Source organism: Stenella coeruleoalba (assembly GCF_951394435.1).
Source record: "Stenella coeruleoalba genome assembly, chromosome: 21".
Classification (NCBI taxonomy): domain Eukaryota; kingdom Metazoa; phylum Chordata; class Mammalia; order Artiodactyla; family Delphinidae; genus Stenella; species Stenella coeruleoalba.
Genome location: NC_137167.1, coordinates 13,893,483 through 13,918,818, shown reverse-complemented (window position 1 = coordinate 13,918,818; position 25,336 = coordinate 13,893,483). Strand labels below are relative to the sequence as shown.

Sequence of the window (25,336 nt, the reverse complement as noted above, 5' to 3'; positions counted from 1 at the left end):
CAAAAAAGATAAACAGATGACAAATAAGCATATGAAAAGATGCTTAACTTGTGGCATTAGGTAAATGCAAATTTTAAAAATGACATACCATTACACACCTATCAGAATGGCCAAAATTTGCAACACTGATGACACCAATTGCTGGGGAGGATGCAGAGCAACAGGAACGCTCTTGTGTGCTGGTGGGCACACAAGATGGTACAGTCACTTTCGAAGACAGTTAGGCCGTTTCTTACAAAACTAAACATACTCTTACCATAAGCTTCAGCGAAAGTGCTCTTTGATATTTACTCAAAGGTGTGGAAAACTTATATCCATACCGAAACCTGCACACAGATGTTTATGGCAGCTTAATTCACAATTGCCAAAACTTGAAAGCAACCAAATGCCCTCCAGTAGGTGAATGGATAAATAAACTGTGGCATATCCAGACAGTGGAATATTTATTCATTGCTAAAAGGAAATGAACTATCAAGCCATGAAAAGACATGAAGGAAACTTGAAAGTTAAGTGAAAGAAGCCAATCTGAAAAGGCTACAGTCTGTATGATTCCACCTGTATGACATTCTGGAAGAGGCAAAACTATGGAGACAATTAGAAAAGTGGTTGCCAGGGGTTTGGAAGGGAGAGAGATGAGCAGGTGAGCGCAGAGGGTTTTCAGAGCAGTGAAAATACTTTGGTGATACTGTAACAGTGAATACACGTCATTAGACGGTTATCAAAACCAACAGAATGTACAACACCAAGAGTGAACCCTAATGTAAACTGTGGGCGTTGAGTGATTGTGACGTGTCAGCGTAGATCCATCAGTTCTAACAAATGGACCACTCTGGTGGAGGATACTGGTTAAGTGGGAGGCTGTGCACGTGTGGGGCAGGCGTGTATGAGAAGTCTCTGAACTTTCTGCTCAATTCCACTGTGAAACCAAAACTGCTCTAAAAAATTTAAGTCCATTTTATAAAGAGAGAGAAGGATAGAAACATGTACAGTCAAAGTGTATACATACATACTTTCTCTTTTCGTTGAGAGAGGAGACATAGAGATGCACATGAAGAAATAAATATTAAATAAAGAAAAATAGTTAATTAATTTTGACCTAATTCCTCCTTTGACTTCAAGGAGGTGAATAGTGTAAATATATATTAAAGCAACCTGGTATTTTTAATTAGTTTAAAACTGGGGCGAGGGACTTTCCTGGTGGCGCAGTGGTTAAGAATCCGCCTGCCAATGCAGGGGACACAGGTTCGAGCCCTGGTCCGGGAAGATCCCATAGGCCGCGGAGCAACTAAGCCTGTGAGCCACAACTACTGAGCCCACGTGCCACAACTACTGAAGCCCGCACGCCTAGAGCCTGTGCTCCGCAACAAGGGAAGCCACCACAAATGAGAAGCCCGCGCACGGCAACGAAGACCCAACGCAGCCAAAAATAAAGAAAGAAAGAATAAATAAATATATAACTGGGGAGGACAGAGGGGAAAAGCAAATATTCTCTATGTTTCCTCCACTTTGAGCTCAGAACCTGGTTTTGTAGACCAGTGCTCCAAAGTTCAGACCCTGGAGAAGCGTGAGGAAAAGAGAACAGTTAGCCAGACAAATCTTCTCCCAGGCGCTCACTCAGTGTATGACATTGAAATAGAACTGATGTTCCCTTGCTTGGCACTGGGGACCAAGCTACAAGGTGAGCAGCTGTGTTCTCTATCTAACTATTCTTTAAAATAAGACAGGAGAGTGTTTACAAAAAGAATTGAAAGCAGGGACTCAAAAAGATATATATGTTTTAAACTATTATAAGCAATAGTCAAATGACAAACTGGGGGAAATATTTGCAATTCAGACTATAGACAAGGGGGCTAATCTCTTTCATAGAGAAAGAGTTCCTGAAAATCTGTAAGATAAAACAAATCAGGTAAAAGTTATGAACACACGGTTGCTAGAAAAAATACAAATGGTTCTTGAATGTGTAGAAATTGTGCAATCTCATAATAAAAGAAATGTAAGTTAAAATAATAAGAAGTTAACACAAGTTACCTCTCAGATTGACAAAACTCAGGAATTTTTATAACAAAGTGGTGGTGAGTGTTTGGGTAAAAAAGCAGTGGGTGGGGGAGAAGTTACATAAATATAAACACACTATACCTTCATGTGCTTACTCATAACTGATTCTCCCAGAATATCTTCTGGGTGAGTATGTCAAAATCTGGTAACACTGGTAAACACGGGTAACCTGGGTGTTGAGAGATAGTTGAGAAGGAGGCGTTTTATCATATACACGTCTGTATTTTTAAAATGTCTGATCTGTGTGAATAAATTAGCTACATAAAGAAATTAGGAGTGAGTCAAATCATTTATCATTTGACTTGAGGCGATTTCCACAATACACAGAGGGAAGCAAGATGCAGAAAATTGTGTATCGTAGGATCTTGTTTTTATAAAGCAAACAATACCAAATAAAATCCCTATATGTAGTTATACATGTAGATACATGGTATATGTGCTTTATACCATATAATACAATACATTATATTGTATACAACTCTATGAGCGTGCAAAGATAAGGAAGGACACGTGATCGTTAACAGTGGTTGTCTGCAGAATCTGGTGGAGGGAGGGAGGGAGCTAAGTAAAAAGAAAGTACTCTTTAACAATATGGCTGACATTTTTGAAAGAAATAACTGTGTGGGTCTGTGTGCGTATATATATTTTTTTTTATGTCTTTCTGTCTAGAACATAGAACAAAGAAAGAAACATCACCTGCAAGCCACAAAGAAGTATAGAACATGAAAGCATGTGTATGTATCTATGTATGTATGTATCTATGTATACATGCACCCACATATATATAGAAAGACGGCAAGGGAACGTTGAGGGTGATTGTAACAGAGATACAGGATTTCAGAAGATTTTTTGCTTCCTAATATTTAGATTGTGTTTGAATTTTTTTTTTTTTTTTTTTTTTTTTTGCAGTACGCGGGCCTCTCACTGTTGTGGCCTCTCCCGTTGCGGAGCACAGGCTCCGGACGCGCAGGCTCCGCAGCCATGGCTCACGGGCCCAGCCGCTCCGCGGCATGTGGGATCTTCCCAGACCGGGGCACGAACCCGTGTCCCCTGCATCGGCAGGCGGACTCTCAACCACTGCGCCACCAGGGAAGCCCATGGGTTATATTTTAAATGGGGTTACATTGTTGTAAACAAATATCCAGAATCGACATTCAGCCTAATTACAGAATTCAACCTATAAATCTACCGTCATACTTCTATTACTTAATGGTCAGGTGTTCTCTATGATTGAAAGATACATCCCCAACTGTTACTTAAAATAAAAAGGAGACATATACAGACATACCAGACAAGCGGTAACCAAACGAACGTAGACATGGTATTATTGATTCCAGACAAAGTGGGCTGGAACATTACCTGGAAAATAAGAAACATCACCTACAAGCCACAAGAAGCTGTATCAAGCACGACTTCATGCATGCAAGGCAACATCGGAACACAGAAAACACAAACTGTTAAAGTCTTCCACTATGATTCTGATTTCATCAAATCCTCCTCGTATTTTTAATTCATTCCTCTAAGAAACTGACAAAATAAAAATGAAAATATCAGGGAGTCGAATATCATATTTAACTAACTTGAACTTTGTACCCAAAAGCAGAGACTGTACATTCTTTTTGAATGTCTTTGAAACATTTAAAATAATTGACTTAGCTAACATCTCAAATATTATCCTGTTATCAGGGAGGAAGAAAATTTCCTCTACCTTTCTACGTTATTCTGGCTGGTCTAAGAATTAAATTGACATGAGATAGATTGACAGGAGAAAATCACACAAAAGTTGAATGACACATATCCATCCATGGGAGAGACCCAGGAAAACTGAGTAACTCCCCAAAATGGCTGAAACCCTCACCTTAAAGACCGTCTGCAGCTAAAGATAAAAGAGGATGTTGGGGGTACTGATTTGGGACTTCAGAGGGGAGGAAGGCAATTTACGTGGAGATGGAAAAGCAAATGTTTGGTAAATAAATGTTTGCTGGGCCTGCAGAGACAGTGGGACCCAGGAATTTTAACAAGCAGACTTTGCTGGGTTCCTCTTTGTCTACTAGGTTATCTATGGTGATGCTCCCTTCCTGGAACAGGTCCTCTATCTGCATTCTTTAGGGGAAGCTCAAAGTTTCTTCCTGAGTCTTTTGTTCCTTGATTACTTCCAATTCGAAATAATCTGCATGGCAAAAAGACACTTAGGGGTGGCAAACTTTGCTACCCGGCACTGTCAAACACATACATTTATAAAATGCATAAATAAAAGTCTTGAAGTAATTACACCAAATGGCTCATTTTGGTTACTAAAAGTAAAGGAAAGTGGGGTGTAGGGCAGGGATATGGAGACGGAGGAACTTCCATTTTTCCTTGTATGTATTTGTGTTCTTTGAAGTTTGGGACAGTGAACATACGTATTCATATTCGTGTATTTTCATGTATTTATCATTAAACAAATTTACTGGTGTATAATTTACCCATTTTAAGTGTAAAAGTCAGGTTTTGTTTGTTTGTTTAGTAAATTTACTAAATTTAAGAGTTGTACAAACACCCAAAGTGGTGATGCAGAGTCAGCTTGGGAACACTATGATGGAGATGCCTGGAACTCCAAGGTCAAGTTCCGGAGCTTTTCCACTGAACTTCCCCATGGCAACTAGTGGGGAGCCAGTTTCCTCAGCTACTGCTCTGGTTAAGAATAGATTCCCTGCTTTCACAAGAGACTTCAGCGCCATTTCCAGAAGATCTTCAGGGCTCCCTCCTCTGTCTGTGCTGTCAGCAGTGAGCTCCCTGGAACTCCTATGGGGTCTTTGCTACTTCCTGCACAATGAAGTGCACACTTCTTCAGCCGCTGGGTCCTTGGGCTGGACCAAATCTTTATGGAACAAGTCATGAAATCCGCAATCTCTAGGGTAAGAGACGACTTTTCTCTAAAGGAAAGTACGTGTTGGAGAAACTGTCCCTTTCACCTTGTTTTTAACTTGTCCATCCAGCCTCTCTCTTCCAGGAAGAGAACTGGTCAGATCTCAGGACACCCACTGGACTACATTTTCCCCACTGGGTAAGGTCCTCACACCTCAAGATTAGCACATTCATCTTATTCTTTCTCCTGCTACAAAGTCTGCACCTTCCCCTCTTCACCTGCAGCTAAGAAGCTAACTTAGTGTGGGGCTTGCTCTGTAGACAGAGCTCTTTTGTGTTCATTGGGTGACAAGGTCTAAGCTGGCTTGTCAAACTCAGCTCTTATCTAAGACCCACTGTTGGGAGGTAGCAGACGTGTGCCCACATGACAGATGTTACTTGCTTCTAACATCCTTGGATGAAAATCCCAGTCTAAACCTCCCCAGCCCTGTAGCTCTATGTGCCTCCAGAGATCCAGGGAAAAGAATCTTAGCAGGGGCTTGTGGGGATGCGTCTGTCTTACCCAGAGATCCTGGGTAAGACCTTTGTCTGCCTGTCCCAGCCTGGCCGCCAGACACAGGGTTTCAGTAGCTCTGTCCACTGGTCGTGGAGGATCCAGAACAATTCTAACTGTTCATATTGTGCGCTCAGTTGGTCCCTGTGCCACTCACTGTGCAGCAGGAAAGACACCTCAGGTGGACCTGAACAAACCTGACGTAAGTGCTAATGGGGAGAGGCGGGGAGTTGAAATCGGTGACGTCAAATACTCCTGCCTTTATTTCCTCCTTCGAATGTGTTTTTTCAGCTTTCTACTTTCCAGCATTTTTTTTACCTAAGGTTAGGTTTATCTTGTGATGCTTTCTGGATCACATGGGGCCAATATAGCATAAGCAGACAGTATGCATAGTGGTTAAAAGCTGTGTTTTGGTCCTTGGACGAGGTCTTGGATGACCAATGTCTTTGGATTAGGGGTGAAATTTGCATTTTCAGGTTTCCTAGTTAACTCTCTGTTTATTGGTGTGGTGGTTTGAAAAATGGCCACGATGAATTTTTTTTTTTTTTTTTTTTTTTTTTTCACTGTACGCGGGCCTCTCACTGCTGTGGCCTCTCCCGTTGAGGAGCACAGGCTCCGGACGCGCAGGCTCAGCAGCCATGGCTCACGGGCCCAGCCGCTCCGCGGCATGTGGGATCTTCCCGGACCGGGACACGAACCCATGTCCCCTGCATCAGCAGGCAGACTCTCAACCGCTGCGCCACCAGGGAAGCCCACTACGATGAATTTTTGACATTCCTTCCATCCAGAGGCAGGGTTTGGCTCGCCTCCCCTTGAACCTGAGCAGGCTTGAAACTGCTACAACTGATAGAGTCGAGAGGAAGTGATGCTCTGTGACTTCTGAAACCAGACCCTAGAAGGGGGTGGAGCATCCACCTTGGTGGCTGGAATACTCGCTGGAGTTCTCATCCGTCTTGTATGGACTCTGACTGCTCGACTGGAGAGGGTGCATGTAGGCGCTCAAAGCGACAGTCACAACTGAATTGTGAGTCTGTGAGTCGACAGCCAGATCAGCTGCCAGTCCTGTGAATGAGCCGTTTGGATGGTCAGCCTGGCCGAACCCCCAGATGACAGCAGCCCAGCCAACAGTGGCCGCAGGAGAGACCCCAGTGAGAACCACCCAGCAGAGCCTTTCCCAGCTTTCTAATCTCCAAATTCCTGAGCAAAGGAAAATGGTTGTTGGTCTACACAACTAAGTCCTTGGGTAAGTTGCTACAGTAATAGTGATGTGATCAGAATAATTACGGGCTGCGGGTTGTTATAACGGCAGGGGATTGAAGGGAAGGGAGACGCTAGAGGTCAAGCCTGTATCAGGCAGTCCTGAAACCAGCTGTAAGTCAGAATCTCTTGGTGGGAGTTTGTGCAGTCTCTGACTCAATGTCTTAGATGAGCCCAAGAATCTCTATTTTTAAAATAATCTCCTATAAAAAAATTAAAACTATTTTTATCACAATAGTGATAGATGCCCAGTACAAAAGGATATAAATCTTACCCCCCAACCTTGTGACTCTCTCTTTTCTTTTTTCTAATTTTCCTGCATATTTGTTTCTTCAGGTGAAATCGGGATCATTTTGCCATGTTCCTCCCAAATCCTGTTGATGTTTTGATTGAGATGATATTAAATGCATAGGTTAATTTATGGAGAAATAAAATCTTTTCAATACTGAGTCTTTTCAGCCAAGAACGCGGTATGTCTTTCAGATTTTTTCAGATGTTCTTCTATGTCCCTTGGTAGCGCTTTACCATGTCCATCAGCTAGGTCTTGCCTATCTCTGGTAAAGTTTACTGTAGGCAGTTTATCTTTAAGCTGATATTGTAAATGGGATCTACTACTTCTATTTTATTTTTAATTGATATTTTCATATAGGAAAGCTATTGATTTTTTCATGTTCATTTTGCAATCAACCACTAGCTGAATTCTCTCATTTCTGATAGTTTTTCAGTTGATTCCCTGGTGTTTTTCAGATACATATCATCTGCAGATAATTTGGGCTCACACTTTCCAAACTGTATACCTCATTTCTTTCCCTTGCTAATTGCAGTGGCCAGTGCTTCTAAAATGTTAAATAACAACGACACAGTGGACATACATGTTTACTAATATGATTTTGGTTTACAATTTGGGAAATTTGTACCAATGGAATCTGATAGAAGCAATGCCCAGATCAGCTTTGGGGAACCACTGACATATCATCTTCATCCGTTTATTTTTTCTGTCTGGAAGCATATTGCTATTTCCATGCTACAGGATATGAGAGAACATGAGGTCCGTAAAACTTCCTAAGATTCTGTGAGCCAGGGTGGACCCCCTCGTTATTGATGGGGAAGGGTGTGGTAACTCCTTGTATAGGCTTTGGTTATAGCCCTAGTCACTTGTGCTTTAGGCTGTTTAAGATTGACTTCTCCCACCTGGGAGTCCATCCTGTACTTGGCACAAAGGAGACTCTCAGATGAAGGACATCTGTCTCTTATCCTTCACTTCGTCCTGTCTCTCTGACTAGAGAAATCAGGTTCTTGAGGTTCCTATCCGCCTTCTCCTGTCACCTTCCTTGAGTGATGTTTAGGGAGCCCACAGATCTGACCAGCCTGTCTCCACGGGACATGGCACGCAATGCACAAGATTATCAAATGACCCAGATCTTCCAAGTCATGATATCAGCACAGTTTTTCAGGAAAGGATAAACCAAGCCAGAGGTGGTTGAAAATGTATTTATTTTTCTTCAAATGATCTTTTTTTCAAGCAATAAATAAAAACTGACATGTTTGACTTTTCTAAAAAACAAAACCAAACAAAAAATCCCCTAGACTATATACATCCTACAGAAATACAAGCATATCAAATGTAGAAATGACATCACTCTGAAAGATGGGGCTATTTACAGAAGTTACAAGTATTGCATTGCTCTGTCTTGAAGAAGCCTCTTTCTCCTATGACTCATAAACTCTAAGGAAGGGCAGGGTCCTCTTCAAAGAGGTGGCACTCTCCATCCTTCTCGATAGACAGGGAAACTTTCAGGGAAGAACATCGACATCCAGACACTGTATTCGGTTTCCTAACAACGCTCCGCAGATCAGCTGGCTTTCAAGGGGCCTGAAAGGGCCCCTCGTTCAGGAGGTCACGTGGCCCCTGAGCTCCTGACAGAAACCATCTCGTCCCTCAGCAGAGCTGAGGGGACTGACCATGAGACCACACTGAACTAGTGACAAACCCCTGGCTGTGGCTTCTGCCAGACAAGCCAGCTCTGTGTTATCAAGACCCAGCTTCCAAGAGCACCTTGCCATCCAGAAAGTAGCTTCCCAAACTTGGTTACACACGGAGAGCACCTGGGGAGCTTTGAAACCTACTGATGCCTGGGTCCCTCCTCCAGAAATCCTGCTGTACTTGGTCTGGGATCGCCTGGTAGCAGGGTTTCAAAGCTCCCCAGCTGAGGCTGACGGGCAGCCAGGGCGAACCACCACTTTACCAACTAGAGGCTTGGCGGCCCCTCCAATCTCACAGCCCCTTCCCCTCACATTTGAATCACCCGTCCCACCTCCCTCTGCCCATCTTCCCACGGATTCTATGTTTTTTCTCATGGCTTCCCAACCTTTTGGGTAACTCTCTGGAATCGGGCTAGGATGGGTACCTGAGGAAAATGGTCTCAGGAGGCCACGACTGAGGCTGGGAGCTCCCGGCCACCGGCTCACAGGCGGCTTCAGCCGAAGACTGCTCGGGGGAAGCTCCACGAACACACTTGGGTCACACAGAGATGCCGGGAGGGAAGCGGCAGCATTCTCCAGTCTCTACGGAAGATCCAGAGTGCCTACTGCCTTTGTCAACAGCACAGTTGATCTTCGGTGTAAGTGGCAATGCCTTCCAGCCACGACACATATTTCACGTCACCAGAAATCACTCCATGGGAGAGACACCTGTTGAAACCCACTGGCCATTTGGACAGACCCTGCGGTGCTGTCTTCATTACAGCTATTCCAAGTCATCAAAGAGGCTTCTGATGGGGAAATAGTGACCCAAGTCCCTGTTTCCAATCAAGCCAATTTCCTATTTGATTTGTAAGAGTTTTGGGGCTGCTATTGGGTACAAAGAAAATGGCTTTATAAATAGTGGTTTGACGCTGTGACAGAAGACTTGAATTGGAAAGCAGGGAAAAGACCTGTCTGGCGCAGGTCCTGGGCTCCGACCGTGTGGTTGGGATCCAGTCTGGGAAAGCAGGATACACGAGTTTTGGCCAATGTACACTCATTCTGTAAAAAGCTACCTTCCCTCCTCTCTCAAGCAGTCCCTCCTGCGGGCCTATCTGCTTGTGGGAACCCACACTTTTTCAGACAGGGCTTGGGAAAGGCAGGACAAATGATGCCAACACAGGCTCATGTTTATGGAAGGAAATGTAAGGAACCTGGTCCTGTCTGGGATGTGGGGCTGAGAAGGAGCATTCCAACACTATTCCAACCTTGAGGCTTGAAGTTATTTATGGGTGAACAGGAATGTGCATCACTTAGATCCTCAGAAGGCTAAAAAAAACCCAAAAAACAAAACCAAAAAGCATGCTCTCGCTTCTAGACAAGTTTGGAATTACGTCTAACCTGGTACTGGGTAACAACACTGTTTCACGATACTACAAATTAAATAACACGTGGTTTGTCCCGTCCTCCCTCCCCCCAAGCCCAACCCATCTCCTTCTTTCTCCAAAAGCCATTCCTCCATCTGGAAAGGGCCCTGAACATGGCAGTATCCCGAGAAAGGATTCTAAGGCGGCACACGAGTGCCCTGGATGCCTGTCACAGAAGCCAAGCAGCCAGCCCCCCCACAGAGTCTGCCCGACTCTTCACTCACTCTCTTGCTGTCCTAGACTTCCAAGGGACCTGAAATGGGGTGTCCACTCCCTTCTTTTTATTCACCTATTCACTTTAAAAATATTCACCGACACCACGAATTTTAAGAACCCAAGAATTTGTTGGTGTACTTCATTCCAAGCAAACCCCCTAAAATTAAAAACTCTTGATTTATGCAAAAGAGAAAAAAGATGGTGCTTCCACTTCCAAAAGGATCCATTTCGGGTCTATCTCTCTTAGCTGGGTTCCCCAATGGCCTTGCCAAATGATTCACTGCAGGAAAAGCTGAATTGCGCCCAATTTTTTTTACGAGCACCTTATATGATATGGCATTTATCACAGATGATATACAAGTTCTCAGGCAGGTCTATGAGAAAAATGCTTCCACCGCCACAGTGAGTTATTGATCACCAGGAACGGTTGTATTGTTGTGGTTTCAAATCGCTTCAGTGGCCCATGTGCCCAAGAACCAAGTGCGCTCCACGCTCCGTATTCGCGGATGCAGTATGCGCGGACGCAGTATCCGCGGATGCAAGAATCAGCGGATTTACGCATCCACGGATTTGGGTATCCGCGATGGAGGGAAGGGGTGCTGCAACCAATCCCCGGCAGATACCGAGGGAGGCTGTAATGAAAAAGTAGTCCCTTCCTTTCTTCCTCCTCCCACCCCACCCTGCCCCCTTCTCAGCGGTAACAAACGCAAGCTGATCATCATGCTAACTTGAACACACCACTTACTTCCTAACTGCTTTGACGTCTGCATGCTGTTGTGCTCTGCTGATCCACATTAACATAAATATATTCTAAATTCACCATCACTAGACTCTTTGTACTTACATACTCTGAGGAAATTCTTAATAAATACTTTTATTTATTATTAAGCATAATTATTCACCTGTTGGTGGTGACTTAGAAAGGAAAACCATGTCCTAAAAGATTTCTTTTAAAAAAAAAAAAAATCCTGTAACTACAACAACAACAAAAGGACCGAGCACACAGAACCAGGCACTTCTGGCAAACTTGTTTTTATCTTGTCCCTTTCCCTCCCCTCCCTCCCTTCCCCTCCCCCTCAACAGAACTGGGTGGGCACATTTGCCAGGATCTGCGGGTTTCCTAACTTCAAGCCTTACTGCTGAAAAAAATGAGGTAAGAAATTCCTATCTGAAAAGTAAAACTGACGCACAAACCAAAACCCAGGTCTTCCCTGCCTGCCGAGGAAGACATTATTGCTCTAAGTTGGAGTGTTGTGTTTGTTTGCGTTAAATATGTATTCGAAGTCCTTATTGCCATTCTAGCTGGCCCCCGGTTGGCCAAAGAGAGATGGATGGAAGGAGCTCTGTCGCCCCCTGCGGGCCAGTCCCGACCTGCTGCCCGCACAGGGCGCCACCCAACCCGGGCTGAGAGCCGACGGGTGTAGGGGAGGGAGGATTCGAGAGGCTCTAACAGCTGGGGGAGGTGGTGATGGGGCTGTGCAGATAGGGCAGGCTGCTGGGCGCCGGGTGCCCCCCGACGGAGACCGGGAAGCTGAAGACGAACTGCGACGTAGGGGTGGGAGTGGCCTTGCCCCGCTCGCGCAGCGGCCCCGACGGGCTGGCGGCCTCCACCGCGCAGGACGTGGCCAGCACCTGCGACTCGAACTGCAGCAGCTGCCCCATGAAGCTGAAGTTGGGCGAGATGATGCTCCGCCGCTGCTTCACGAACTCGAAGGCCTCCTCGAGCCTCACGCGCTTCTTCATCATCAGGTAGGCCAGGCAGATGGTGGCCGAGCGCGAGATGCCGGCCTGGCAGTGCACCAGCACGCGCCCGCGGCAGTCCTTCACCGCATCTGGGGCAGAGAGCGGCGCGCCGTTAGCGGCGCCCAGGTCCCCATCCTTCCCGGAAGGCGGCTGCAGGCGGCCTCAGCCGGGACGAGGGTGCGGGGAGGACTGGAGAAGAGGGGGCCCTGCGGCTGAACCCCTGAAGGAACAGCGCCTCCCAGGCTGAGGCCGCGCAGGGAGGAAACCCACGGGGGGAGGGCCTCTAGAGTCCCACCCCCGCTAGAGTATTTCGGAGAATTACGCAAACAAATGTACTACGCTTAGGAAATACGCAGCTGGAGCTGGAGCAATCCCCGCACACACGGCAGGGTTTTCATTTGCAGGAACAAAAACAATGACCCAATCCTCCTTTTGTCTCCCTCCCCATCCCCAGAGTCTTATCCTCTCGACACCTGGGGACGTCCAAGGAAAAGGTCCTTGGCTCTGTAAGCTAACAGCACCTGCTGTTTGCCTAGGTCCGTCAGACTATCCAGGGCCTGCACAGGACCCCACGGGCAAGCCTTCCTACTGAGGAAGAGGAGAAACAGGCAGCCACCCCCCCCCCGGATATGGCCCTTCCTAAGTCCCTCCTTCCACACACCAGCTACACGTGGTTCCCTCTTCCCTCCCATCCTCCCTCCGCCAGACCTGGGCCCAGCACCCTGGCCTGGGAGGACCCAGCACCCTGGCCGGAGCCAGCCTACCGATGTACTCGATGGCCACCATGAACCAGGAGCTGATGTCGGCCTTGTGGCTGTCCTCCACCGGGATGCACTTGTACTGGTAATGTCCTTCAAAGTGGTTCGGGCAGTCAGAGGAGACGTTCAGCAAGGCTGTGATCCCCAGGGCGTCCAGCATGTCTCGCCGGGCTGCGTGATAGGCGCTGCCGAGGTAGAGGAAGGGAAGGATCTCCACGGGACCCCCCTGCACCAGAGAGGGAAAACAAAGCGCCCCCCACCCCCCACCGGCAAACGTCATTAAGTGAAAGGCAACTGGGCAGGGGGCTGGGACGTGTGGGGCGGGGAGAGGGAAACCAGTCTCAGGTGGGCTTTCATGGGCCCTGGGGACACTGCCCGTGGACCCGGCCCCTCCAGGTTTCCCATGTGCCGCTCGGGCCCCGGCAGGGAGCGATGGGCTCTGGCCTTTCTGCTCTGCTCTGCTATGGGCCCCACCTGCTGGTTCAGGCAGACCACTTCCCCCGTGACAGATGAAGCTGGCCGTGCCCCGCTGTTTGTGACGTGAAGAGCTTACACCCGCTACCACTGAGCTACGCGGCCGAGGCGCTTATTCGGCTGGATACGCCTTCACTTGGCAGATGAAAGGCAGACGCCATGTCCACCTCACACGCAAGAGGAGGCATCCTGGCGAAATGAGGTAACGCTGGCTTCACTGACGACAATTCTCTGAGTCAGATCAACACAAGTGATCTCGGATTTGGGGAGCAGAGTTGCTGGACCCCATACATTCACTCCATTTCCATCTAAAGGAAAGGGCTGGAAGAGGTGGGCTTGTACGAACTGTAGTGGCATAAGCTGCTTTTCTTGGGAGAAGGGTTGGTTGATCATTTATGTCCATTTACCATTTACAATTAACTTGTATGGGGGGCGGACAGCCGAACTGCTTTGAATCGGGCAGTCCACATGCTTCTGGCCTCCTTCCTTGCTTGTCTGCACATAACTCTAGAGACTAAGTCAGGGACGTATGTGTTTATATTCTTTTCTTAGGTGAGGGTAATAAGAGAGGGAAGGGGAAGACTTCCAAGGAATAGTGGACTCCACCTAACATCACACCCCGATACTCAACACATTCTCCCCACATTGAGGCACTGCGTCCAAAGCCTTTGACAAGCAGTCCTCTTCGCACCTGGTCGTGCAGTGGGGTGCCGCAGGAGCTGCAGCCCAGGTCCAAGGACTCGGCCGTGCTTGGGGGCACAGCAGGTGGGATGGCTGCCAGGGCCTTGGTTTTAGAACAGAATTCCGGGTACTCGGAGGAAAACCTCTCATAGCCACCTGTAAAGTAGAAAGATATTCAGGTTAATGGGGTCGCTGAGCCAGCAGGAAACCACAAAGAACGTGAATCCTACCTGATGGAGGAGAGCTGTTGGGAAGCTGGGGCTGGTTGTACCTACATTTGACACTGGGTGGCGCTGTGGGCCCAGAGATAATGGCTATGGAGACCTTTTTCCCCGGGATGCAGAGATTACATTCGGCCAAGACTGCATCCTGAAAGCGGGAATGAAAGCTTTAGGGACAGGACTTCGGATTGGGATGCAGATACACAAAGGAGGATGTGCTGGGGAGATGAAGAAGGGATAATTTCTTTACAGTGATGACAAAGAAAGAGGGAATAGCCACTGGGGGTTTCCATGAGCACTTCAGCTGGCCCCTGGGCCCTACAAAAATGTCTGTCATCCCCCCACTACAGCCCTTCTTTTAGAGAAGTTCTCCAATGTGGGAGAGAATAAAAAACTATTACCCTGGCACCGGCCCTTCTGGATCTCAGCAACAGAACAGATGCCAATCGCACGGCCCCATGAACAGCTGTTCCATGGACATGGGGCCAAAATGAGAGCAAACGGGCTTAAATCTAAATAAATCCCTCTTGCTACATACAGGTTTGGGGCAAGGGAGGATTTCCTGACCTGAGAGTTGCTAAGCCCTGGAATGGTTCTCTGTGGGGTCGTCTTCCGGGGAAGGAAGGTCGTTTAAGTAAAAAGAGATAAACGGCCAACTTCTCTGCAATAGTGTCAGTGCCATTCAGGAAAGGGCCGGCTGGGCGGACGTGGGCAGAGATGCGGGCAGAGATGCAGGCAGAGGCAGGCAGTGAAACACACCAAGAAGAGAGACATTCAGCCTGTATATCTGATTTTCTTGTGATCTCTGGGACTTCCCTTTGCGGGACACTTACCATCTATTGTCAAGGTTTGGCCCTGCTTGTATTTTTATTTTTGCAGTTTCTGTTGGACCAAAAATGGATTATAAATGAATTCAGTAGGGTCTGCGGGTTCTGGAACAACCACTCAACTGATGGTCACATAGGCAGCTAGCCCGTTACGTCTTTATGACTAAGTGATAGGGTGGGAGCCACTGTTCCCGATCACCACTGTGCAAAGCAATTTTCCAACATGTGACGGTTAGTCAATTACTTGCCCTGAATCCCAACCCTAGAAACTTCCGCTTTGGAGAGGAAAGAAAATTATGTTCGCCACGTCATTAAGGCGTCCAGAAACAGGGCAGACATTTTTTCCTCTCTGACTGGAGGCCTCCTGTTTCCCCCACTCCCTCCCTCAGGCTATAAATGGATATTTCTCTGGTCCCAGGCCCTGGCTCCTGCTGAGTCATAATGACCAGCCTCCCTGGAGGGAAAACCTGCTAGAGGGGCCAGTACTGCCCGCTTCAGATGTGCTGGTGGCCTCAGTGGACTTCTCGTCGCAGGAGCGGCCTCCCTCCCGTTATCACCCCCATCTGTCCCCTTTCCCTATAAAGCTGTAAACACCGCTGCCCCAAGTGCGGTGTGTGCGGGAAGAAAAGCCAGCAAGTGCCTCTAGCTGAAGGCCCTGGGATGGGAGACTTCGGGAGACGCTGCCCTTTGGAGAAAGCGGAAGGAGAAATGGGTCGCTCAACCAACGGAGGTTGATCATCTATATGAAAAGCCATCACTTGTTATTCTAGAGACTTCTACAGGATTTGAATTTTTTTTTTTTTTTTTTTTTTTTTTGCGGTACGCGGGCCTCTTACTGCTGTGGCCTCTCCCGTTGCGGAGCACAGGCTCCAGACGCGCAGGCGCAGCGGCCATGGCTCACGGGCCCAGCCGCTCCGCGGCATGTGGGATCTTCCCGGACCGGGACACGAACCCGTGTCCCCTGCATCGGCAGGCAGACTCTCAACCACTGTGCCACCAGGGAAGCCCAGGATTTGAAATTTTTTAAGATGATCCGTGTCTTTATTACAAACTTTGAGCTAGTAAAATACATTTTTTTCAAAGAGATGCAAGGCATGAGTGGTGCCGTCCAAAAGCTCATCAGCTAGACAGGCCAACAGTCACAGGAGGGCCAGGGCCCGGCTCCAAGGTCACGGAGGAACAGCAGGCCTGAGGGCAGCAGGAGCTAAGGAAGCTCAGAGTGGTGGGAAGAATGTTCTCGCTGCTGAGAAGGTACACGACAGGGCACCAGACTGAAGTCCTGAAGAGCCTCGCCTCTGCAGTCGGACTCACAGGTCTGGGTTCAATCATCGGCTGTGCAGCCTTGGGGCCGTCACTGAACCTCTCTGAGCCTCTTCCTCATCTGTACAATGTGATGAAGCTTCCAGGCCAGGAGTCTCCTGTGAGGACTGACTGGAACGGCCAGTGCACTGCACCGGGCCTCGGGGAGAAGCTCAATGAAGGTTTTCTTTTTTGGTACCTACAGGTGACTTCGGCTTTACTGGCAACTTCTCAGACCCTGGACAGCCTTCTCCTCCTGGGCTTTACTTATTTTTTCCAGTAGGCATCTTGAGACCTGGTAATTAAGACAGCAGAAGAACAGGTGCTGGGCACTTCCTGAGCCCTGAGTGCCCTGCGCAGTCAGGGACATCTGCTACCTCCCAGGGTCAACCGTCAATCAATCCGGGGCGGGGAGGGCCCAGCAGAACCCTCGGAGGGCTCCGAGGCCAATCGCACCTGTGCAGGGGAGGGTGCAGGCGGCCCAGAGGCCAGACCCGGCCTGAGGGGGGCTGTCTGTCGTCACCCCCAGGCTGCTCATAGCAGGACAGAGAGACGGCAACTGTCAGGAAAGGCACCATTACAACAAAGTGGAGAAACACGATTACTGAAGAGTCTGTTCCCTCTGGGGGGTTTTCAGAGAACAGGCAGAAAGGAACCAAGTGAAGAAGCAGATCTGTTCAAGGGACAGGAACAAGGTGAGGGCTGCGTCCCTCGGTGGCAGCGGTGGAAAGGTTTTCCCTCCTGAGCCGTTGCTAGCTTTGGGGGCAGTCTGTGGCTGGTAGTTACAAGGAGCATCACCAAAGGATCTCCTTCTGGGGCCGAGGTGCTGCACTCAGGCCAGGCCCTCGGATGAGCTGAACGTGCCCTGGTGGGCCTGGAGCTCGCAGGCGAGGCAGTGCAGACACAGGAGTGCAGGTCAGGGGCCATTCAGTCCACACCCCACCCACAAGGCCACACGCCAGGAAGCCACCTCCAGGTATCCCATGCGTGTTCATAAAAATGACAGACCCTCTTAAAAGGAAGTGTTCATTACGTGTCAGGCTCTTCCCACACAGGTATCCAACCAGTAGCCCTAGAGGAAGGCATGACAAGCCCCAGTTTTACAGAAGAGGAAGCGGAGGTGCAGGGCAGCCCGCAGGTAAGGGCGGGACCGGCATTCAGCCCACAGAAGGGGCCTGAAAGCCCCTTTGAAGCTGGCCGTCAGGAGCCCACCCTGCTGCTTGCCCACTGCTGCCTCCCCGGTGGGCCTTCTCTAGGGGCCTTGCCTGCTGGTTTCATCACGCGAAGAAAGAGTTTTCACGCAGAAACAGAAGGGATGTGAACAGAGCACTGCTGACACTTCACCAAACTGCTTCTTTCCGGTGCTTTTCCAGGTAGTCATGGAGGAGTCGTGACCAGCGTTTTTCTATTTAATGAAATAGAATAGAAGCTACTTGAATGCGCTGCATTTACAGAGCGTGTAATTTCATGGCACTGTGCTTTCAGGGTGACGGTCCCCGTCACAGGGACTTCAGCTAAAGCCACTTGCTAGCTCTTCTTCCCCCACACACCGCCTTGACTCCAGCCCGAGTGTGGCATTAGCCCCGTCAGTGTGGGGCTACAGACACCTGGCCAGGTGATGAGCTTACTGGAGGGTACCACTCACGTCTTACATCTCTTGGGAAAACATGTATTTTAAGAGCTCAAATTATGTAATAAGCACACGGATCATTTCACTTAAAAAAAAATTCAAATCATCTCGAAGAATATAGAGTAGCTCTATACTGGGTCATGGCAGAAATGAAACTGAATTTCTTAGGGTGGGTGGGATTGAAGAAGACTGCCCCCAGCCCCCTCTCCTCCGTGCCTCCCTTCCCAGCCCACATCTGTGCAGGTACCAGAGCCTCGGCCCTTCCAGTAAGTGCTAGATTTAGATCTCCAAGTTTTATCCAAAACTCATGAGAGGGAAAGCTTATTGTCACTGTAGACCCGGAGGGGAGCGCTCTACCCCGTGACCCCTGCAGATGTGCAGGGTAGACACAGCAGACAGGTGTGGATGCATCCCAGCTCCGACTGTGGAAGCCCAGCTAACACATTCCCTCTAAGTCCTGTTTTCCACCCTCCAAATGTAAGGATTCCAGACGATATCATCTGTAAGTTCCAACATTCTGTGATCCTGAACGTTCACAAACCACTCATTTGCAAACTACACACTGACAGCAGGTGCCTCAAGACCTATATTTCCATCTTCTGAACACATTTTCACAGCACAAACGCCAATGAATTCCCACCTGGTTTTCTCCTACGTCCTATTGCATGTAATTCTGTAACAGACATGCTGACTAATTTTGACCCGTTTTTCTCATGTTCTTATTTAACAATATACCTTCTAGTCTTAAAGCTCTCATTTTCTCAACTTCATTTTAAAATTTGAGAGTCTTGGGGGGCTCGGGGGAAACAGGACTATAATTTTCCACTTGATTCCCCTGAGGAATAACTACATCTAAGTTCCATTCTGTGTTCCTTTCATCTTCTCACAGAAACTGTAGCTTTGAAAACTGGCTGGCCTCCTGCTTATGCAGGGGTGGGAGTGAATGTGGGAGAAAGTCCTTGGGAAAGGGCAGGCTGGCGTAGTGCTGGTCGTCTCACCATAATAGGACTCTTAATGGGGTCTGTGATGGGAAAGACTGTCTCTTGGTGGTGACGATGGTCACGGATCTTAACGTGGCTGCCAGGTTTTTCCTGTGACCCTCTCCACGCTCAGAATATCACCGGTTCACAGACAGGGCTCATGGCCTCGCTCTCTTGGGACAGCTTATCAATACGAGGCAAATGTTGCCCAGCAGGCAAGTCTGGGGACATTCGAAGGTCCCTTGGCTTTGAGAACTTCCCTTGATGCGGGTGTTGACCTAGGAAGCGCCCCTCTAAATGCTGAACAGCATTTCCAGTTTAGCTAAATGGGCTTCTCACCTTGGGGCTCGGTGTCAAGACCTCGGTCCTGGGCCAGCTGGGCTGACACCTGATGCCACACTCGGGCTGGACCTTGTTTGCAGCCCCTCCCAGAGTCCTTCTGTGCTATCTGCTCCGTTCAGCAAGCCGCCTTCCGCTGAGAGTCTACATTTCTTCCTCTCAAACTTCCTCTTTGTTAGATGGGAACTGCCTCCCAGCAAGAAAACCAGCTATCTGCTTTCAGATGTTCTGATTTTTTTCAAGGAATTTCTTGGCCCTTTAAAAAGGCCACCCTTTCTCCTCCCTGAGTTCTCTGTGCAGCCCACCTTGGTGGGGACAGCCACCTTTCCTGTAAGCATCCAGGAGAAGCCCAAGGGAGCTGCGATAGGCTGACGGACAATCAGGTTGCCACTCTCAATTTACACCTACACCCTGTCTTTAGTTCCTTTTGTTGGTTGGAAACATCCAGTTCAAATGATGCAAAGAGTAGTGAGTTTGCTTCATTCCTTACAATTCTTTAAGGCTTTCGACTAGGGGTTAGGAATTACCTTTAAGGCCTAATTTTTTTTTTTTTTTTTGGTAATTCTAACAATTCTTGGCTGTCATGGGCATTGTGTCCTGTTTGCAAGGAGAAAAGCCAGTCCTTTTGCCTTTGGGTGAAAGAGGTGTTCAACCTTAGCGTCCCCCAGGACTCTGCTGTTTGATGCCACTGACCTCCTGGAAACGAGGATGGACAGGGCAAATGGACACAGAGAAAGAAAAGACAGAAGACAGTCACCCGAACCCCACCCATAGCATTCATTACAGGCCTTAGTGGCTGTTTTCACAGGAAGCATAATGTCAGGTCTGTATGATCAGGCCTGGGGACTGCTGGGTAGGTGACTTCCAACCTGGAAGGAGAAGTTGGAGTATTTAGTTGATCTTCCCAGTTTCTCAAAACAGCTCCAGGACAGCTTTTAAATCAGAACTTGAATAAGACTGACAAAGGTCATGGGCTGAGACGAATTTTAGATAGAAGGAAAAGTAAGATAATGTTTTTATACCTGACATCTTCTGCAAAACAGACTGATTTATTTGGAGACTGTGGGAGGTAAAGGAAGACTTCTGTTAGGGTAAGAAAATGCTCTTTTTGTCTTTCTCTATTGACCCAGGGTGGATGGGGTGGGAGCGGTTGTCTAAAACCCTATTCCAAGGATCTATGAGGAGTGAGAAAGGGATTTCAAAGGAGACGTGTACTGTAATAAAATCTGAAAAGCTAAACTTTCTAAACTGTCCCTAAAAATGTCTTACAGGATTTTAAATAGAATGAGCTTAAAAAAAAGTTTATCCCAATGGGAAGCTTTTACTAGCCAAAAGACCAGAAAATGTAGTGATTTGGGTTACTGCTTTTAGCAAACCTTGGGTAATATTAGGAAATGTAAAGGCCAGATAGTATTTCATTGATAGAAAGTAAAGTTTACTCTTAACTATGAATTCTTGCCTGTAGTATTAGTTATTAACTGCCTGCAATGAGTAACCAACTTCCTGCCCTTCAAAGTGGCAGAAATGGGAAAATCGGCCTTTAAAAATGCAATTAATTGGTAGAATTAGATAGCCTGTGGCCAGGAAGGGTAATAGAGCTTCTGAAAATGCCCAGCTGTTTTTACTCTCCCTCCAGGACAGCAGACACCAACAATCAGTCTTCCACTGGCTTAATGTCTGACCACTTTTATTCCACACCCACCACTGCACATTAAATGAGACTCCCAGGAAGGCCCATTGGCTGCAAAATAAAGGAACAACTCCGGTGGGAAAAAAATTACCCAACCCCTAATCAATTAAGGCATTTACTAAAGATAATCTAAGGGGCTTGTCTCCCCCTGTTTCCCTTTAGTTCCCCGTCCCCAGCTCCCCCCTGCCCATGAGCCCACATTTCCTGCCATTCCACTTCTCCAAGGAATGAGAGTGCAGGAGGCATGGCTGTCCTCCCCCAGAGGCACGTTCCCGCAGCGCTGGGGGAGCAGACCACGCCCATTTCCTTCTGCCCTCATTAGGGATGCCTTTCCAGTAGAAGTCAAGAAGAAACAGGACCTGTGTGGAGAGCGCCTCTGCTTAGCACATAAATGAAAATACGCAAGTTGAATAGACTAGGACCCAGTTAACCTCAAAGATGTTCCACCACCACTGCAGAACAAGCTGGAAGGAGCCCCCCCCCCCCAGCCCAAACTCTGTGAATTTTAGGCGGCTGCTTCCAAAGGCAGGCTCCCTTTGCTCAGAAAAACCCAGCTGAACCTCTCCTGGCTCCTCCCGGGGGGCCTGTTCCTGGAGAGAGAGAAGTTCGGTCCAGGCCTAGACACTTTCCGGCTCAGAGGATGCGGACTTTGAGAGGCAGCGGGCCGTCCTCCCTGCCCGCACCAGGTCAGACAACAGGAGGCAGTGCAGGCCTCGGGAGGAAACAGCCCTTAAAACACGCCTTTTCCGTGGGCCAGGCACCTCGCCAACCGCCAGGGGACTGTCGTTTTACCCAGAGGCTGCCCGTCCAACGCAGCCTTCACATTAGCATCTGCCTTGCGCCGGGCGGCCGGTCCGCAGGGCGGCTCTCGGTACAGGTCTGGCTCCGGGCTCTCCCGGCGGGATTCGCGGGAACCAGGGAGGTGCCACGAGCCCGAGGCGGAAGCCTTAAAAATCTGTCTCTCTCCCCGGGAGCCGGGCCTAAGTGTCTGCGCGCCCGGAAACCCTAGGGCGGTCCTCTCCGGATTTCTTCCAGGAAGAAAAACAAAACAGAACGAACCCAGACCCCACGTGCGTCTGCCCTACCTCGAGAAGGGTCCTGTGTTCAGGGCCCGCGCAGGCAGGCGCGCGATCGGGCTCCAAATCAGGAGCGATCGAGGTCAGCGCGGCACGGAGAACACCCCGGCCAGCCCCTGCCACTCGAAGGGACTTTGGTCCCAGAGACGTTTCTCTCCTCGTCCCCACGAGCGCCGGCACGCCGGCATCATGCAAGGGAGTGCAGGAGGCGTGCGTCAACAGCCCGGACCCCAGGCCGGCGCTCTACCCGGTCCGGGGCCGCGTGGCTCCCGGCACAGCTCGGCGCCAGGGCAGGCGGGGGCCCCGGGCCCCCTGCGCCCAGCTCGCCGGGCTTAGCGGTCCTTCCGGTGCAAGGCCCTTCCTGGCACTTTCTCTTAAAGCGCTGGGAGAAGGGAGGAGCGTTTGGTTTAATCTGAGGTGCCAAAGGCCGCCCTCGTAGAGAAAGAAAAATCAGCAAAATCGCCTTAGTAGTTCAACCAAAGGTCAACAGCAGCATTTCCCCAGCAGCTGACAGGTCAAATGGCCAGGAAACAACTGCCGAGAACAAAGTCCCCCGCTGTTCACGGGGGCAAGCCTGGCCCGCCGGCACTGGGCAGTGTTGTGCTTTTTGGCAGGGGCGGCGGGGAGAGGTTTCCGCCGCGCCTCCCGCCCCATCTCCCTTCCTCTCCAGTGAGCGGGTCTGGAGAGGGCAGGGCAGGAGGGAGGGGGGCCAGGGGCGCCGACAGGGAAAGGGGCGGCTCTTTGATAGCCCGGGTCCGAAACGCCTCTGGACTTCGGAGGCCAAGACCCGCCGCGGGCGAAGGAACTCAAGGAATGCGGCGCGGGAGGAAGGGGCACTGCGCGGCAGGGGTCCCAAGCAACCCGTCCGGCTCCCCGCCGCCCGACGCCCGGCAGGTGCGGTCGGCGCCCCCGTCCCTCCAGGTACTTGGGTAGCCCTCAGCCCTTTCGGAGTTTCCGACTTGCACATTTGACAAGACCTCCCCTCCCCAAGAGTTTCGCACTTAAGCGCGCGCCGCCATCTGAGAGTCGAGTCTGAACAAAAGGTCGCACTTGTCGCAGTTTGAGGCCCCGTCCCGCCTTGCGTTCCCCAGATACTCGGACCTCCCGCCTCCCGCTCCGGAGCCTGGGGATGGCGGGAGGGGTTGGCGACCCTCCAGCTGGAGCTCGGAGTTGGGCAGCAGGGGAGGAGAGAACAGATCGCTCCACATCAGGCCCGCAAGCCGATCTTCGTTTTTGCGTTTAGGAAGGGCTGGTTTCCAGCCGGACCCGCAGGGCCCATCCCATCCCCGCGCTCACCCTCCTTCACCCCCTGCCCCATGTCTCGGGATCTCTGGGTCGGACTCAGGGCGGGGCCCAGACACGCCAAACCAACAGGCCTAACCTCTCCCCCACCTCCCGCACCGTGGCACTTGGGAGCACTTCCCTGGACTCGAAGGTGGGCAACGCAGCTGAGTCGCTTCGCCCGCAAGACCAGACCGTTAGTGGCTGTAAACAATCGCAGAATCGCCAGGAAGGGTCCGGAATTTCAGGTGACGGAGCCCTCACCGTCTCTGAGGACCTCAGGACCTCGCGCTTGCACACAAACACACAGAATCCTTGCACACCACGCGCACACACCAGTACGCACAAAGGAGTGCGCGGGGGGATCCCGCAGCCACGAGTCCCTCCAGGCACTTCTTCTCCTGCCCACTAAGGCTCAGGCAGCGGAGCCCCGCCGCATCGACCCTCCAGCTCGCGCCCGGCGCCGGCGTTTACCTTTGAGCAGGCAGATGTCGGTGCGCTCGGCGTTGCGTCGCAGCGCCTGCACCACCAGTGACACGGTGCTGTCCTCGCGGAGGCTCTCGGCGCGCGGGCTGCGCTCGTCGTAGACGATGACGGCTGAGTAGAGGCCGGAGCGCAGGCGGGCGCGGACCTCCTCCTCCGCGGGCAGGATCTGCTCCAGGCTCACCGAGCCCTTGGCCCGCCGCCGCACGATGGTGTTGCAGCGCACGTTGACTGAGCCTCGAATGTAGCCGGCGCTGTGCGCCAGGAACGGTCGGCAGTCCAGTAGCAGGCACTTGCCGCCGCTCAGCAGACCCAGGGCGCCGTGGCTGCCGCTGCCGCTGCCGCCCGCGCCGCCACCGTTCTCGTCCCGGTTCATCAGCCTTTTGAGCACGCTGCAGTCCATCTCCCGCAGCTCCTCCACCGTCACCATGGTCGCCAGGAACCGCGGCTGCTGGGCACGCGAGGAGGCGAAGGACGCCCGGGCCAGCTAGGCTGCAGGAAGGGGCGAGCGGGGGCTAAGGGAGAGCGCGGGCAGAAGTGGCCGCAAACTTGGCCCTTAGGGGCTCCCACGGCCGAACCTCTTCTCCCGGTCCCCTTCCTCCCACAGACTCGCAGTTACATAGCAGTCCGAGCGGCCTCGGCGCCAGGCAGCACGGTGCCAAGGGGGAGGTGGCGGTGAGGGGAGTGTGTTTACGGGAGAGGACCAAGGGCTTCTTTCCGTTGTCGCCTCTATTGTATTTTGCCCGTTGTGCTGCTCTGGCCGCCGTTCCCCACGAACTGCCGGAGCTCCGCGGTCTGCCCCAGCCAGAGTTTCCTCTCCTCGGCTTATGGATTTATTAATGCTCCTCTGCTCTCCCCCGGGAGGGGGCAGATTCATTACTACCTCGCGAGGCCCCGCCTCTTTCCATTCTAGGTCGCGAGCCCTGCTCCGCCCCCCGCGCTCGCTCCCCGCCCCCTCGCGACTCCCCTCGCCCCGCTGGTCCCACCCCCTCCGCCCGCCCGGGCGCGTGAATGGAGTACCGGCCGCTAGCGCCCAGTCACGGGGACGCGACGTCACAAAGAGCGGAGTAAACAGGGCGCGCGGCTCTCGCCGCCAGGCCCATTCATAAAACCAAGACCTAGAGGATGAGGGAGGAGGCCTCCGACCCGCGGGCGAGCCGCAGCGCCCGGACTTCGTGAATGGAGCTTGGCGGCGCCTCTCCCCGGCCTCCGCGGCCCGCGTCCAGCCCGACCCGAGTCGCCGTGCAGCCATCGCACCCCGCCGCGGTGGTGGCGGCGGCGACGGGCGGAAAACAAAGTCGCCAGCCGAGAAGCCGGCCTAGCGGAGGCCTGGGCTCGGTTTCGAGGTTTCATTCCTCTTCACCTCCGTGCTTGCCCCTTACCAGCCTCGCAGGTGTCCCCCACGTACCCAAGTGGACTGGGGAACCCTGCACCGCATCCCAGCCGGCCCGGCCCTCCTCGCCCCAGGCTCACGGAGTGCGTTCGGCCCGCCAGCCGTTTTTTCTCTTGCGATTCCTCAGCCATGAGCTTCTGCCTT

The 25,336-nt window shown here is 50.7% G+C and overlaps 1 protein-coding gene across 2 annotated transcripts; it reads right to left on the bottom strand.

The window, feature by feature from the left end:
* Positions 1-11,410: 11,410 nt before the first annotated feature.
* On the bottom strand, positions 11,411-24,629 carry DUSP4 (dual specificity phosphatase 4). Of its 2 annotated transcripts, none has more exons than XM_079908966.1 (5): positions 24,419-24,629; positions 23,791-24,291; positions 13,984-14,129; positions 12,825-13,044; positions 11,411-12,149 (listed from the first exon to the last, which is right to left on the bottom strand). In XM_079908966.1, exons 2-5 carry the CDS (start codon positions 24,227-24,229, stop codon positions 11,764-11,766), a joined length of 1,191 nt encoding a protein of 396 aa, XP_079765092.1. In that variant the 5' UTR covers positions 24,230-24,291; positions 24,419-24,629; the 3' UTR covers positions 11,411-11,763. The 2 variants fall into 2 exon arrangements, with proteins under 2 accessions (XP_079765092.1, XP_079765093.1); XM_079908967.1 differs by having other exon boundaries at positions 24,494-24,551.
* Positions 24,630-25,336: the final 707 nt, after the last annotated feature.